Below are 13,196 nucleotides of genomic sequence, written 5' to 3' on the forward strand. Positions count from 1 at the left end.
CGGGCTGCGTGATCCACGTACAGTTCCAGGATCATATGGTCATGACGGGAACCCGGGAGGGGGGGGCGATCCAAAGCGTCCAGAGTAATGAGTGGGCCGTCCGGTGCCTTCGAGCGTGGCAAAGCGGTGAGCAGGAGAGACGAGAGCAGCGCGTGGTCCCCATGTACGCTCCGAGCCTCCGGTTAGGAGTGGACTGCGTACCGAGAGGAACCCTGCGCACAACCCTAGATAGGTCAGACTGTGTTGGCGTGAATGCAGACTGCCGACCGGTGAGTGGCGCCTGCTACGGTTCGGAAGGGGGATTCCTGAGTGGATCGTGGCAGATCGACTGTATGAAGTTGAATGGTGCTCCGATACTTTTGAAGGCGGTTACTGGCGAGAACATGAATGACGTTGAGGGCGAGTCCCTCGAAGTGAAGTCTGATAATCGGACGGGCGGAGAAGGAGCGGCGAGGCCGGGGCTCAACCACTGTGCGAACAACGTCGTCAGTCTACCGACGCAAAGCGCAGTCGCGGCAACATAGGGACTCACATAAATTATTCGCCATCTCGCTGTTCCACCAAACTCTACGCCGACCTCGTATAAATAGAGACAGAGAAGTGGGGCTCTACTTTGCCACTATCGTGTATCCGAGTCTCAGCGTGCCACGGGCATGCCACGCCAGCTTCTTCAGCTCTTCTTCAACCTGAAGGTGGTACCGTTCAACGTGGACCTTCTCTGGCTTGGGCTTCCAGTTGCCGCAGAGCAAGTATTCCACATTGATTGTCGCCTCCCACTGCTTTCGTGCAGCCAACTCGTCGAGAGGTTTCCAGTCCATCTCCATGTGTCGAATCATGTCGTCGTTCTGTCGCTGCGGGTCGAGGCCCTCAAAGGCGGGCGTCGCGACGACGCATAGGTCCAATCGAAACTTGCGAAGACGCGGTGCATTGAGAGTGGCAAGTGCTGTCATGAGAGGGGACCCGGTGTTTGCTAGCGCAGGAAGTGGTGGGACGTCCATGCCCGGATCGAACCTCAAGGTGAGCGACTCAAGGTTGGGGTTGTGCGACAGCACGCTGGTCCCTGCAATGAGGAGGCATGAGCATCTCTGTGTGCTACTAGACTCGGCGACGCACCCTTAGGGTCAATAGACACCTGAAGATCGGTGAGCGACGGACCCAGACATTCCAGTATATGGGCTAATGCGTCGTAGTAGATTTCCGGCTCATTAAGTAAGGAGGTCACTGTTCCAAGGCGCAGAACACGCAGGGCTCGTTCTTGCACAGTCGGCGTGAGTGCCAGCCAGTAAAGCAATGTAGTTTCGGGGTCTGGTCTATTCCGCGATGCCCATCCTCGGTAGAAGTCTAGGTGCAGCTGCTGCAGTCTCGGCTGCGGATGCGCCGTCGCAATGCTTGGGACAGGGTTCACAGGATTTAAGATGAGGAGCCGTACGGCCAATATGCGGAAGTCTTCAAGCTGCGGTAATGCGCTAACGAGATGCCTCAATCTATGCAGCCCTACAAATCGCAAATTCGGGGCCTCCAGGACCAAGCACCGTACCGACGAGAATGTCTTGAAAAACGAGTCGGGGAAAACGTGGATCGGGATCGTCGAGGGTGGCGTAGCACTGCGAAAGGCGAGGTGACGGAGCCTAGGGAGGGGCAAGTCAGCAAGTGCTACCAGCACTCGGCTGAGAGTTCTAAATTTGTCAGCTGCGGGGTCGTTTGCGAATCCGCTGAATCTCAGCTCTTCCATGCGCCCGAGGAGATCCCGCAGGTGGACGTCTGAGATCATGTGTAGGAAGGTAGAATATGCCTTGCTAGTTCCAATGTGGATCGTCTTGTACAAGACCCGTTTGGCGTGAGGGTACCATGTGCTGTGCGTCAATGCGCAATTCAGCAATGTTCCGCAGTCACCCCGCAGTTCTTCGAGGATCAGTGCGATACATTCGATGGGCAGCAGTTGACGACGCATGGCGACCAGGATGAGTGTCGAAGATGAGTGTCGTGGAAGTCCTAATAAGTAGCGGAGAGGAGGGCATTTCTCGTCACCGCGCTCGGGCGCCATAGGGCTCGGCGCGCGTGACAGCGCTCGATCCCTACGTGAGATACGCGCGTCATCGGTATCGGGCAGTCCTGCGCACGACGCGCAGTCGACGCCCCGGGCCTTGCACTGTGCAGCGATCGCTCGCGGTCTGCGATGCGTGCTCTGGATTCACGTCGACCCACGTCGTCCGTCGCCCGCAGGAACGTCGATCGACGTCGCCGCTCGCAGGATGCGCCCCGCTCGCCGCATGCGCGGTCTCCTCGCGTGCGCGGTCTCCCCCGCCGCCCGCGCAACAGCCGCCCAGCGCATGCACAAGACCGGGCAGAGTTCGTGAGTATGCGTCCTATTTACTCGCTGAAGGGCGACACCCAGCTTTCCCCTTCCTGTGTGCTGCCCGCGCATAGGCGCCCGTCTTTTCGGCCTCTCCGTGCACAAGGGCGCTGTATGTACATGTCTCTCGCGCTGTCTACTCATACACTCGACCGTCCTCCTCTCCCAGCATCCCCGTCCACGCGACGCCAGGTCACTCATGCTTGTGCATGGTGAGTACAGCTCTGCGCGATTCGGACCTTTCGACACTCACCACCAACACGGCAGACGAGTAGGGTCAGGCTGTCCATCCGCTACCTCCAATCGACCCCGACGTCGCTATGGAGTTTCTCGTCAGACCACAGTACGTCTCGTCGCTCCCGACCGGCCCGCCCATCCAGAACCTCGCACGTTCCCACCGCCTCCGAACGGATGCCTAGACGTGTACGTGGTAAGTGAAACAGTACCCATTCTCGAGTGCACACTCACCGAGAGCGACAGACGAGCAGGGCTACGCCGCGCAGACCTCCGCTCGCCGCAACATCGTCCACCATCGCGCTTCCCGGGCCGTGACGTACCGCGCCGCCGCTGATCCTCCCTCTCGCGTCACCACTTGCATCCGAGCCGAAGCGGCCACTGCCAAAGACGTGCACAAACACACGGTGAGTAGAGTTCTGCCGGAATCCGAACGAACACTTACCGTTTACTGAGACAGTCCCTTGAAGCCGACGCCGCTCGCCGGATCGCGATACATCGTGACTTCGCCGGTAAGCCCCGCATCCCGCCAACATCCACGGACGAGCAAAGTCCGCTGAGCAGACCGGCTGTTGCTCGCACGCTTCTGCAAACCCGCCCTCGACCGGGTGATGGATAGCCCTCTGCGACAGACCTTCGCGACCGACGGATCACCGCTGACGGTCAAGCGACGACCGGAAACCGACCCATGTACGACCACACATGACCGCCAAGGGCGAGATCGTCGGTATTTGACGGTGGAAGGCTACGTGGGCGCGAGCGCAGATGAGTGGACGCATACTCTGGTTTGCCAAGGCCGGTTCGTCGACGCTCTCGGTGCCTCGAATGTACGCGGGCAGGACACTCGCATGTCTGTTCGGTTTGGGCACAGATCTACGGCGTCTGCGGACACGTTCCGTAGGTGGACATTGCAAACAGCACGTGGGGAGCTTGGGGGGTTGCGACTGGAAGAGGGGCGGCCCGGTGAGTGACGAGTTGATGATCCCCGTCAACCATGTACTCACCGCGATCGCGCACATCGACGGCGTGTCTATGCCAGCCCGTTATTCACGTCGGTCGAGTACAGGAAGGCTACCGCGCGCGAGGAGACCGTCGTCGTCCGGCGGCACCTGGACTCTGGTGAGCCATCTGCGGATTTTTTGTGACCGGCATCACTCACTCGTCCGTCTGCGACTCGCACTCGCGCCTGTTGACTGCGGACGCCTGTAGATCGCCGGGCGAGTCTCGATAGCGAGTGCCCAGGAAACCGTCGTCGGCCGACCATCGAGCACAGCAAGTTGCGTGCGGTCGGCCTGACGCGCTGACGCCGTCGTCTGACAAGCGGACAGCTCTGTCACTACGGGCGTCGACGTGGTGAGTTTCGTGACCAGACCTTCGTAGCAGCTCGCGACCGCGTTCATTGACAGGGACGGCTACTCCATCGCCGCTCGCCATTGGACGAGGCTGGCGAGAGCAGCGCGCGGGCTTCCAAGTGCGTTGAGGGGCCACTGTCTGGTTTGTGACCGAGGGTGTCCAGCACGGCAGATCGCCGGCGTTCGGCGAAGTAGGCAGCTGTACCAGGCATAGGTCAGTATGGTGCGTCACAGCAAGTCCCTGAAAGCAACGTACTCACTTCGGAATCGTCGTCAGCGACGATTGCAGACAGCAACACCGTCGTTGGACGGCCCCGAGTCGTGCGAGAGCTTACGTCCTCGACGCGAGACGAGGAATTGGAGATCGTCGCCGTTTGGCGACGTTCGGCGTGCGGAGACTTGCGAGGCTGATTGGGGAATAGCGATGAGTGATATGTAGACCGATCGTGACCATGTCACGGTACTTACTTGAGAATACACACTGTTGCCTAGGCTTGCGCGTGCTGAAGACGTGCTGGGCGCCGTGTAGCGCGTCGTCGTCGGACGAGTCGTGCTGGTCTTGGAAACCGAACCGGCGTGCTGAGGAACTGGAGATCGTCGTCGTCGTCTGGCGATGACTGCCTGGACAATGGGTCGGTTAGTTGATTCGAGTGAGCACTGAGTAACAAAACACTTACATCGGGTTATGTATGGGCTGCTGATGTGACCGTAGATGTTGATGAGTCGACCACGAGCACCATTGTATGAGGTCGGGAGGGGCAGGGGGTGGTAGTGAGCGGGTAGACGACAAAGTCGTCTGGTGATGGTCAGTGTGGGAGGAGCTGTGACAGGACGGGGATGGATATGGGGGAGTGGTCAATTTCCGGTGACCACTTCCCCATGCCAGAATCTCCCTTAGCCGTTCCTCAGGCTGTCGCATATCTCGGCTACTGCACGTAATATGGGCATTACGAGATGCATAGACTCCGGCGAAGAGCATCAGTCAGTGGGTCCGAGGATCAGCGCGCAGCGCTCATCACGGCACGCATGTAAACTAATCAGGCTGAGCGGCCTCAGGCTCAGGCCGTTGCTAGCTACCGACACCAAGGTAGGTGTATCAATTGGTCAGTACATGGACATAACTCATTCCTTACGCTCTAGGTCGTCTGTTCAGCAATTTCGGCGGATGCTGCCAAGCCAGAAACGGAGTCAAGAAGTAGTAGGGTATGGCAAAGCTGAATGACTCGTTTGTTTGTACAGTGAACAAGAATTGATATTGCTTCCCAGGGTTATTAGACTCATTGTAGTATTGTGCATAACGATGTGAATACAATTGCTATCGACTTTGTAATCGTATACATGTCTCCCTTGCTCGACGCACGAAACAAGGGCGGCGTCGTCAAGCTCTCAGCGACCGGCGGCTCGCTTGTAGTGTCGTATGGTGACAGCCGGTCTTTCACTGCACACGCAGCCGGCAGGTGGTACTCGGTCTGGGCGGCCTGTGCTATAGCCGTGTAAGTATCCACTGGTGAGTCGTTCACCCCGTATATCATTCCCGGAGCCACTGTATTCAGGCCAGAGAGCGTTGGGAGACCCATGCTCTACGTGCTCGAAGGACCACCGGGAAAGTCCTCGTTGGGACTTGGCGACGGGCGCTGTCAAGCGAAACGTCGCTCTGGCGCCCAGTGCCGTTCGGACTCGCCAGAGCTGCGGGATATGATGCCGTACACTTCTCTGTCGGCCATGGACATATCGGGTCGCGCATTGACTTATCTGTTTCGTAACGTGTATTGCACATCAGATCTGCGAGGACGCGGGGTCAGACTGAGTATCGCGTGATCAGAAGCACTTACCGTCTCGTTCCGTCTTGACGAATTCAGCCATCCCGCTGCCATGCGCCCACCGTCGGTCAACTAATCCATCCATTCTGGTGCCTCGTCCGCTCGACTGAGTCGACGTTCTCAGATACGTTGTGCATCCCCCTCGCGGCCCTCTCGATGCTGCCGTCAACGTATGCATCACGCCCAGCCATGCACAGAATGCCCACCTGCATCTACTCGTAGTCCAGCTAACCCACCTTGTCTTCCGGTCACGTCTCGAGACGCAGGCCCCGTTCGTGTCCCTGTTCTGTCATGGACACCGATGCCGCACACGGTCAAAAGTGAGCATGATTCCCATACTTCCATACCCTACCTTTTCGTCCTGCGCGCGGCTGACCTCCACTGTCTTCAGCGTCATTTTTGCACGGTCCGCGGTCGCCATGGTCAGCGCACGGTACGTAGGGGGGTACCGCGCATGCTAACACCCCCAGCCGTACGGCGGTATCGCCACTATCGTCGGCAGATGACACTAGAAATTGTCGCCGCACTGCGCAGTACGTACCTCGTGCACTGTCCCGCACTGATTCTAATCCAGGTATTGTCCGGCCCTGACAGCTCGTTGCGTCGTGCGTGACGTCGCCCAATATGGAGACACGACGTACGTACATTGTTTGTTATTCAGCCCGCTTATCACAGCCCGCTCACACGAGCTGCTCTCGTGTTGCACGCCTTCGTCTCCGATGGCGGCGCATCCTGTAGCACGAGACCGTCCAAGCGCCCCATCTGGGGGGGCTACTTGATTGATAGACTTGCACTTGCAGGGTGACATGTGAAGTCAACGGTGAAAATACATGTACCGGTTGAGACTACCATCCGTGGAGCGCGAATAGCGGCCAGGGTAGACAGGCGAGGAGGGTGTGCTGGGCCAGTTTATGGCACACGGTTTGGACCGTTCTGGCTTGCGCACGTCAGAGCAGACAGCCGACAAGTCATTCCACACAGACCTGTACAGATAGCCGGTAGCAGTAGAGTGACAGCCCGATCAATGGCGTCCAGAGAGCGGGCCGCGCATCGTGCAGCGGGTCGCCGCTTACAGTGGAAGAACGCGTCGGCTGTCGCAGAGGTAACGAGAACGGGGAACGGCGGCAAGGCACGTCCGGGCTGACTGGCAGTGGGGGAACCGATGAGAACGTTCTTTGTAACGAGAACGTATGATGGTACTTACATACGGACGAGCTCGTTACCCGGCTGAGGCCAGATCAACAGGTTATGCACACCGTGACGCCGAGCCTAGTGTCTCAGTGCGGTGTCTTCGCATTCCACGTCCCGCACGGCCTCAGAGCTAGCGGTCAGTACGCACCCATCTCGCGTAGATATTCGAGGGCCACCGGTGTCCAGCTGGCGCACGAGGAGGCAGTCCTGGGTACTCTGAAGTAGTAGCGAGCGCCCCGAGCAGAACATCGCTCCCGCGCCCGAACTCGTTCCGCGCACGACCTTGAGGGATTTGCACAAGACATTAAATACATATTTCCAACGTTGCGCGTGGTGATTGCGGGGTGAGGAGGCGACGTGAAGGCAAGGGAAAGCGGGACTTGGCCCGGGGGTCACTGGCGGTCAGTGATCCCAAGCAAAGGCGCGCGCCCAGAACTGTACCCAGACATTGTGGGTATCGACGAACTCGTCTCTGCAGTGCGGATCAACCTGCGCAAACAGAAACGGCGGGACGGATCGAAGGAGCTCACGATTGAGGTTGGACGACGAAGACAAGTCGAGAGACGAAGGACGTACGGAGGCTCAGAGTGGCTGGAGATCGTCTGGCCGATCTCCAAACACGAGGCTCTCAACCGCTGCAGACGGGCGCCTATTCCGTGTCTCTGTGCGATCGTCTCTCCTTGCTGCTCTCGGGCTGGCCGTACTTATTGCTCCGACGCAGTACGTGAGTCCAATCATTATATCTTATGCTGATGTTTTTTAGATGTTCAGGTACACTAAAATATCCAAACTCGCACCGTAACGCAGCGAAAGGGCCTGCGTCGCATGTGCGAGAAGGGCTACTAGTGGTACAAGAGCTATCCCCGCGGTGAATACGTTTCTCGCGGGCACCAGCCGAGCGGCGTCTCCAAGAGCGCCCGTACGTGATGCATCAATCAGAATGCGCGTGTTGCCTCCCGACGGTTGGAAACTCGGTAATTCGTGGCAGGTGCAGTTCAGGTACTGTAGCTCGGAAGCTGACAAGCGAGGCCAGGGCACGACGCGGCACGGTGACATGAGACAGCGCTGGGTACGGAATGGTACGATGCGAACGGAGCGCGCTTGAGGACGCACGGACCAGCTCTGCAAACGCACGAGCTATATAAGCTGGCCTTGTTGGCCTTGTACCGCCATCATCCCCTTCGTCGCTTTCTATCGCTCGACAACCACCCTTCCCTCGCTCGCTATTCCCCGACTGTGACATGTTGCCTTTGCATGTCTAGTCTTCGCTGTTTCTCAATCAGTGAGTCGAATTGATTTGCCGCACGTACACTTAAGTTGCTGATGTGTTTGCATGCGCAGTGACTATACTATTATACCGTCCGTAAGTTTCGTTAGCCCCGTTCAAGTGTCCGTGTCTCTTGACGGTTTCTGCAAGGAGAGGCCACGCCGTAACAGCCAGTGTCGCTTGCATTGGCGGCCCAGTGGAGGTAAGTCATGGGCCGACTTCGCATTTTCGCACTCAACTGATGTATCTCTCGTTCATCCAGTGGATTGTGCCCGCTGCTTACAAAACCGAACCGGTGCGTGTCGGATTCACGCTCATTGATGTGCCTTACTAATTGCTGTGGTCACAGTTGAATGATACTCGATATCACTTTGTCGTTACCGTCTCCAGGCCGTTACCGATGGCGGCGACTGGTCTCGTAAGTTTAGCGGTCTCCGTTCCGACCGTGATGGTATAATAGCACTGCGTACGAGACGATTCACAGGTCCTCACGAACCTGAACCTGTTTCAACGAGCCTGTTTCGTGTTTGTGTACGTTCAAGCCCACGTCCAGGCGAACGTCAAGTTCGCAACAGGCGAGTCATAGAAGGACCCATTTGCTGTCTTGGGCCCTACTCGTCTGTCGCGTTTGCGACTGTCGGCGTGTGTTTGCTGGTAAGTGGCACCCTTAGATCACTTTTATTGGTGCTGACAGTGTGTTCGTCACCTACAGACTGCCCGCGCCGACAAGTGAGGATGCTGTATAGTTGAACTCGGGTATGTATGAGGGTGTCATATCTTGATGCCGTGGGCTAACAGATATGTTGTGTTTGTAGCCTGAGTATAGGTAGGGGATACTCCGGTCTCGCGAATCCGCCCCGGAGACGGGGAGAGCGTCCAGCATGCAGCACATGGACTCACACACGTCGGGCACCGTCTCAAGGGTGCCCTGTGGTTGTCCCCTTTCTGCTTGCATCGAAGAACCATAACGGGCAAACCCCGCGTCAGTTGGACGGCTGTGATCGCGCGCTGGATTGTTGAGGCCGGTACGCGCTCGCGACGACAGGATTACACGGCGTTCATGTAATGCCCGGCCAATCCACCACGTCGTGGCCCGACGCCGAGTACTGGACTCGCGTCCGTGCTTCTTCATCGAGCCGGAGTGCGTCATTCGATGCATACTGCGGTCTGCGGTTGTGCATCCTCGGCGTCCTTGTCACGGACTTCCAGACGCCTCATCCGCGCGCGGATTCGCTTACTTCCACACACCTGTGAACCGGCTCTCCACTGACGAGGAGGGTGTCCTGCTCGACTTTGTCCCTGGCCCTGATAAGTGACGGTGCGCATATCAGCGCCACTAACCGGTGCTCACGCTGATTGCTCTTCCGCTAGTGTGGTGCTGGGGCTGGGACGGCGCGGGCGATCTGGACGGGCGTGACGTGGACCCTATGCCCAGCAAGTCGATGGGCCCGGAAGCGGTCGCGATTCGGCACGCCGACAGAAGCATGAACCTGCCGTATCCTTAATGTACGTCCGCGTTGTCCCTGTCTTGTAGTCGTCGTTCTGTTTGTTAACGTGTCTCCGTCTGTCTGGGCTCTCGGCACCTCAATGCACATACCCCTCAGTATTCCATATAGATTGCGTGACTTGCTGCTATGGAACTAATGGACGAGACGAGACGACGCGAATTTGATGCTTGACATAGCATAGGGCAATATGGAGTGCAGCGTAGTGCGTGAAATGCATGGTGGCGTGTACGGCCTGAATGGCCGGAATCGACTGACACAGTCTCCCCCTCCCCTCTCTCCTGGTCACCGAGAATCATCAGGAAAAAAGCTCCCTCCGAATTATGCTATATGGTCAGGAATTCTGAATAAAACGTAGAAGCTCAGTAATGTCGAATCATTCTGATGTCAGTCGCAATAATACGTCGAATGCTTATTTCCGTGCACGTCACTCCAGCATGAACCGATGATTATGCATTCATTCGCCAGCATTCAGAGCCCAACTATAAGCATCTCAGCATTATCATGGCAAAATGAGATACCAAGTACTTGACAGGAATGCTAATCGGACGCAAATGAGTGATCACGACCTAACAATATGTATTCGCTGAGCAATACTATACATTGGGTCTGCTTCGCATCACTGTGCATACTGAATCAGTGCCTGCGTCAGCCGTATCGAAAGCACCATTCACGGGAGGGCACCATGTCGATGCACGCACCGGTTCACGAGGACGTATCTCCGCGGCCTGTCCACTGCACGGAGCGTCGCTGCCCGCTGCCGCTCCTCCGCCCTCATCGCAATCCGAGGCGTTGCCGCACCCGCGCCCGCGGTCGTCCTGAATCGAAGCCCGCAGCTCCCGCCGTGCCCAAGGCCCGCTGCCTCACGCATCCAACTCACCGAAAGAGACCATGTCAGGCCTAGAGAGCGTCACGACAACACTCACCTCGCACGTCCTCGCACCGCCGGCGACGGTTGCGTCCTCGAGAAGCTTGCGTAGGAGGCGGGCACGGATCGGTCGACGAGTCTGGGCGAGTCTGCACGGCGGACGGGGAAGCGAACACCGCGCTCGCTCGCTCAATGCGATCAGCTTCGCGTGACGAAAAGAAGAACAAATTTGGTGCAGTGGGCTGGACCCAGGAGCAAGTAGGGCCAAGGGAGCAGCGGTGGGTGGGCAGGCGAGCAGGTGGGCTGGTAGGTGGGCAAGCGGGTGGGCTGGTAGGTGGGCAAGCGGGTGGGCTGGTAGGTGGGCAAGCGGGTGGACAAGCGGGCGGACAAGCGGGCGGACCAGTGGGCGGACAAGCGAGCAGGCACGTGGGAGGAAGGGAGCATGGGCGGGCATGCAGGCACATGGCTGGGCCGGAGAATAGGCAAGGGAGCACGGGCGAGCGCGAGTGAGTGGGCAGACGAGCAGGCGCACGGGTGGGTGCGTTATTAGGCACACGGACAAGCGGGTAAGCTGGAGAGCGGGCAAGTAGCTGAGCAGATGAGCAAGAGGTCGACAGCGCGGGAAAGACAGAGCGTGCCAGTGAGCAAGACAGAACGTGGACGGGTGGGCAGGCAAGCAAGTGCTGGTGCCGAGGGTAATGCTGGTGGACATGAACACCGTCGTCAGCGAAAATTCACGGCATAGCCATTCACTCACCTGCTGAATGTTTGACTCGTTGTCTGCCTGTCCTCTCTCACGTTACTCATCTGCCTGTCCACCTGTTCACTCGTACGCTCGCTCTTTCGCTCTCACGCGTCATCCATCCTCACGCATCCGTTCACTCGCCTGCCCCCGTACTCACCCTCTCTTCTTACCATGCGCCCAAGGCTCCGAATAGCCTAGCTGACCGCTCATTCAGCGTATCCCGCCGCCACACGCGATTGTCGTAGCTGACGCCGCCCGGCGTTCAATGTCTGGGTCGAGCTGGAGAGTTTGCAGTGGGAGTGGGTCATGACGCGTGGAAAGATGATGGTGTAGCAGACGACGAACCCCGCAAAACAAAAAGAAGCCAGACATGGTTGAGTTAACGCTACGAGTAGATGAGCGGTAAGCAGCGAGACGCAAAAGACACGACGGCATCGTGCGCCAGAGTTCAGTTACTGCTTGCCCTAAACTGAATCTCGATCGAGTTCTGCCACGTCACTCCGCTGGCTTCACTTGCTACGTCGCCGCCGCGTTTGCATCGCGTCGTCGTCCTCCTGGCACACTTTCCTTGCCAGCCATATCCTATCTCTGCATTGTCTATGTCCCCCGTGTCGCTCGTGTGGTTTGTCTCGCATGCTCACTCGTTCACTATCACACATCTGACCGCGTTTGGTTCATCTCCTGCTCGCCCACTCAGCAGCTCTTGCTCGCCCAGGCATCAGATCTTGCTGACTCGCATCCTTGCCTCGCCCGCGCTTGCCGCCCTCTTGCTGGTTCAAACGTTCACTTGCCATTGGTATCTCGCCTGCTCTTGCCTGCCCGCTCCCTTATGAACCTTCCGTCAGCTTATTCATATGCTAGCTCGCTCGCCAGCGCCCGCCGTCCGCTCATTTGCCATCTGACTCGCCACCTCAATGTCCCCCTCGTCTGCCACCTTGCTTGTCCGCCCTCGCGTTTGCCATGCCCCGCTGAACCGTGTCCTATCTGCTGTTGACCGTGCCCGCCATTTCGTTCGCCCGTTATCTTGTCATCCCTCCTGCCCGCCGTCTCGCACCCGCCGACTTGCCCTCTCGTGCCTGCGCATTTGCTTTCTCGCGCCCGCCCAGCGCCCACTGTCTTTTCGTGCCCGCCCACTGTCTGTTCGTGCCCGCCCACTGTCTTTTCGCGCCTGCCTGCTTGCACTTTCGTGTCCACCCATTATCTCTCTTGCGTCCACACGCCCGCTCCGTTGTGTCCGCGTGTTCAAACATTCTTGTGTGTGCGCGCATGCGCATCCTCCGCGCTCGCTTCCAGAATCCACAGCTGCTTGCTCTCGGCTTCTTGACCGCGCACCTGCCTGCTGCCTCATGACAAACATTGACCTGTGTGCGTACCTTCTCGCCGTCTATGACAGCCAGCTAACATACATTCACATGGAGACTATTGCCCCTGTCACCTGCAACCTACGCGCCCATGCTTGTGGACACACACTCGACTCCGTCTTGCCCACAGTCTGTCTTGCACGCCCCCTCCCGCCCATGCTCTCGTCTGCTCGGCCGGCTGGCCACCTCCCCATTCGTGCGATCACCCACGCGATTGGTCACTTGTCCATCCGCCGACTTGCCTGCGGACCCGCTTAGTGACCCGTCGACCCACTGACACTGTTACTCTAGTCATATTTTACTGCCTGTGCTCGTCATCTATCTCCCTCCCTAGTACCTATCTCATCTGCTCGTGGCCTTGGACCTCTCATAATGCATCACAGATTCTCATATCGGACTCGTAGTAGTATATGACATGCACGACAATGCATTAAATTTTTGTTCTAATCACTTTGCGTGAACAAACATTAGAGTGAATTTTCATCAAATGTCCTGAGAAC

The 13,196-nt window shown here is 57.9% G+C and overlaps 6 protein-coding genes across 6 annotated transcripts; 4 read left to right on the forward strand and 2 right to left on the reverse strand.

Annotated features, from left to right (window-relative positions):
• Positions 1 to 608: 608 nt before the first annotated feature.
• Positions 609 to 1,951, reverse strand: B0H18DRAFT_1128752 (uncharacterized protein; the record flags this gene model as incomplete). Its single annotated transcript, XM_048035358.1, has 2 exons — positions 609 to 1,060; positions 1,114 to 1,951. The coding sequence occupies 2 exons, from the start codon at positions 1,949 to 1,951 to the stop codon at positions 609 to 611; spliced, it is 1,290 nt and encodes a 429-aa protein (XP_047884936.1).
• Positions 1,952 to 2,116: 165 nt separating this feature from the next.
• On the forward strand, positions 2,117 to 3,412 carry B0H18DRAFT_363484 (uncharacterized protein). Its single transcript, XM_048037769.1, has 5 exons — positions 2,117 to 2,353; positions 2,428 to 2,565; positions 2,621 to 2,783; positions 2,834 to 2,994; positions 3,048 to 3,412. Exons 1-5 carry the CDS (start codon positions 2,177 to 2,179, stop codon positions 3,204 to 3,206), a joined length of 798 nt encoding a protein of 265 aa, XP_047884937.1. The 5' UTR covers positions 2,117 to 2,176; the 3' UTR covers positions 3,207 to 3,412.
• A 1,367-nt stretch (positions 3,413 to 4,779) lies between these two features.
• On the forward strand, positions 4,780 to 5,259 carry B0H18DRAFT_363470 (uncharacterized protein). Its single transcript, XM_048037768.1, has 2 exons — positions 4,780 to 5,026; positions 5,080 to 5,259. Exons 1-2 carry the CDS (start codon positions 4,880 to 4,882, stop codon positions 5,155 to 5,157), a joined length of 225 nt encoding a protein of 74 aa, XP_047884938.1. The 5' UTR covers positions 4,780 to 4,879; the 3' UTR covers positions 5,158 to 5,259.
• Positions 5,260 to 8,204: 2,945 nt separating this feature from the next.
• On the forward strand, positions 8,205 to 9,722 carry B0H18DRAFT_962257 (uncharacterized protein; the record flags this gene model as incomplete). Its single annotated transcript, XM_048043097.1, has 10 exons — positions 8,205 to 8,232; positions 8,292 to 8,313; positions 8,368 to 8,419; positions 8,480 to 8,512; positions 8,608 to 8,635; positions 8,771 to 8,871; positions 8,930 to 8,946; positions 9,178 to 9,242; positions 9,263 to 9,358; positions 9,589 to 9,722. 10 exons carry the CDS (start codon positions 8,205 to 8,207, stop codon positions 9,720 to 9,722), a joined length of 576 nt encoding a protein of 191 aa, XP_047884939.1.
• A 565-nt stretch (positions 9,723 to 10,287) lies between these two features.
• On the reverse strand, positions 10,288 to 11,737 carry B0H18DRAFT_363572 (uncharacterized protein). The gene is made up of 2 exons (XM_048037770.1): positions 11,348 to 11,737; positions 10,288 to 11,291 (listed from the first exon to the last, which is right to left on the reverse strand). The coding sequence occupies exons 1-2, from the start codon at positions 11,395 to 11,397 to the stop codon at positions 10,586 to 10,588; spliced, it is 756 nt and encodes a 251-aa protein (XP_047884940.1). The 5' UTR covers positions 11,398 to 11,737; the 3' UTR covers positions 10,288 to 10,585.
• A 120-nt stretch (positions 11,738 to 11,857) lies between these two features.
• Positions 11,858 to 12,502, forward strand: B0H18DRAFT_1062804 (uncharacterized protein). Its single transcript, XM_048031137.1, has one exon. The coding sequence runs from the start codon at positions 11,935 to 11,937 to the stop codon at positions 12,166 to 12,168; it is 234 nt and encodes a 77-aa protein (XP_047884941.1). The 5' UTR covers positions 11,858 to 11,934; the 3' UTR covers positions 12,169 to 12,502.
• The last annotated feature ends 694 nt before the right edge of the window (positions 12,503 to 13,196 follow it).

The sequence above is a fragment of the Fomitopsis serialis genome, assembly GCF_022376445.1.
Source record: "Fomitopsis serialis strain Sig1Antser10 chromosome Unknown B0H18scaffold_338, whole genome shotgun sequence".
NCBI lineage: Eukaryota > Fungi > Basidiomycota > Agaricomycetes > Polyporales > Fomitopsidaceae > Fomitopsis > Fomitopsis serialis.

What these genes read in the sequence shown, in the direction of transcription:
- B0H18DRAFT_1062804 (XM_048031137.1), top strand. Translation starts at nt 11,935, where the DNA reads ATGTCCCCCGTGTCGCTCGTGTGGTTTGTCTCGCATGCTCACTCGTTC.
- B0H18DRAFT_363484 (XM_048037769.1), top strand. Translation starts at nt 2,177, where the DNA reads ATGCGTGCTCTGGATTCACGTCGACCCACGTCGTCCGTCGCCCGCAGG. An exon ending in GTCACTCATGCTTGTGCATG is followed by an intron (nt 2,566 to 2,620) that starts GTGAGTACAGCT and finishes CCAACACGGCAG; the next exon opens with ACGAGTAGGGTCAGGCTGTC. An exon ending in GATGCCTAGACGTGTACGTG is followed by an intron (nt 2,784 to 2,833) that starts GTAAGTGAAACA and finishes CGAGAGCGACAG; the next exon opens with ACGAGCAGGGCTACGCCGCG.
- B0H18DRAFT_363470 (XM_048037768.1), top strand. Translation starts at nt 4,880, where the DNA reads ATGGGCATTACGAGATGCATAGACTCCGGCGAAGAGCATCAGTCAGTG. An exon ending in TGCTAGCTACCGACACCAAG is followed by an intron (nt 5,027 to 5,079) that starts GTAGGTGTATCA and finishes CTTACGCTCTAG; the next exon opens with GTCGTCTGTTCAGCAATTTC.
- B0H18DRAFT_363572 (XM_048037770.1), bottom strand. Translation starts at nt 11,397, where the DNA reads ATGAGTAACGTGAGAGAGGACAGGCAGACAACGAGTCAAACATTCAGC. An exon ending in ACGAGTCAAACATTCAGCAG is followed by an intron (nt 11,292 to 11,347) that starts GTGAGTGAATGG and finishes CATGTCCACCAG; the next exon opens with CATTACCCTCGGCACCAGCA.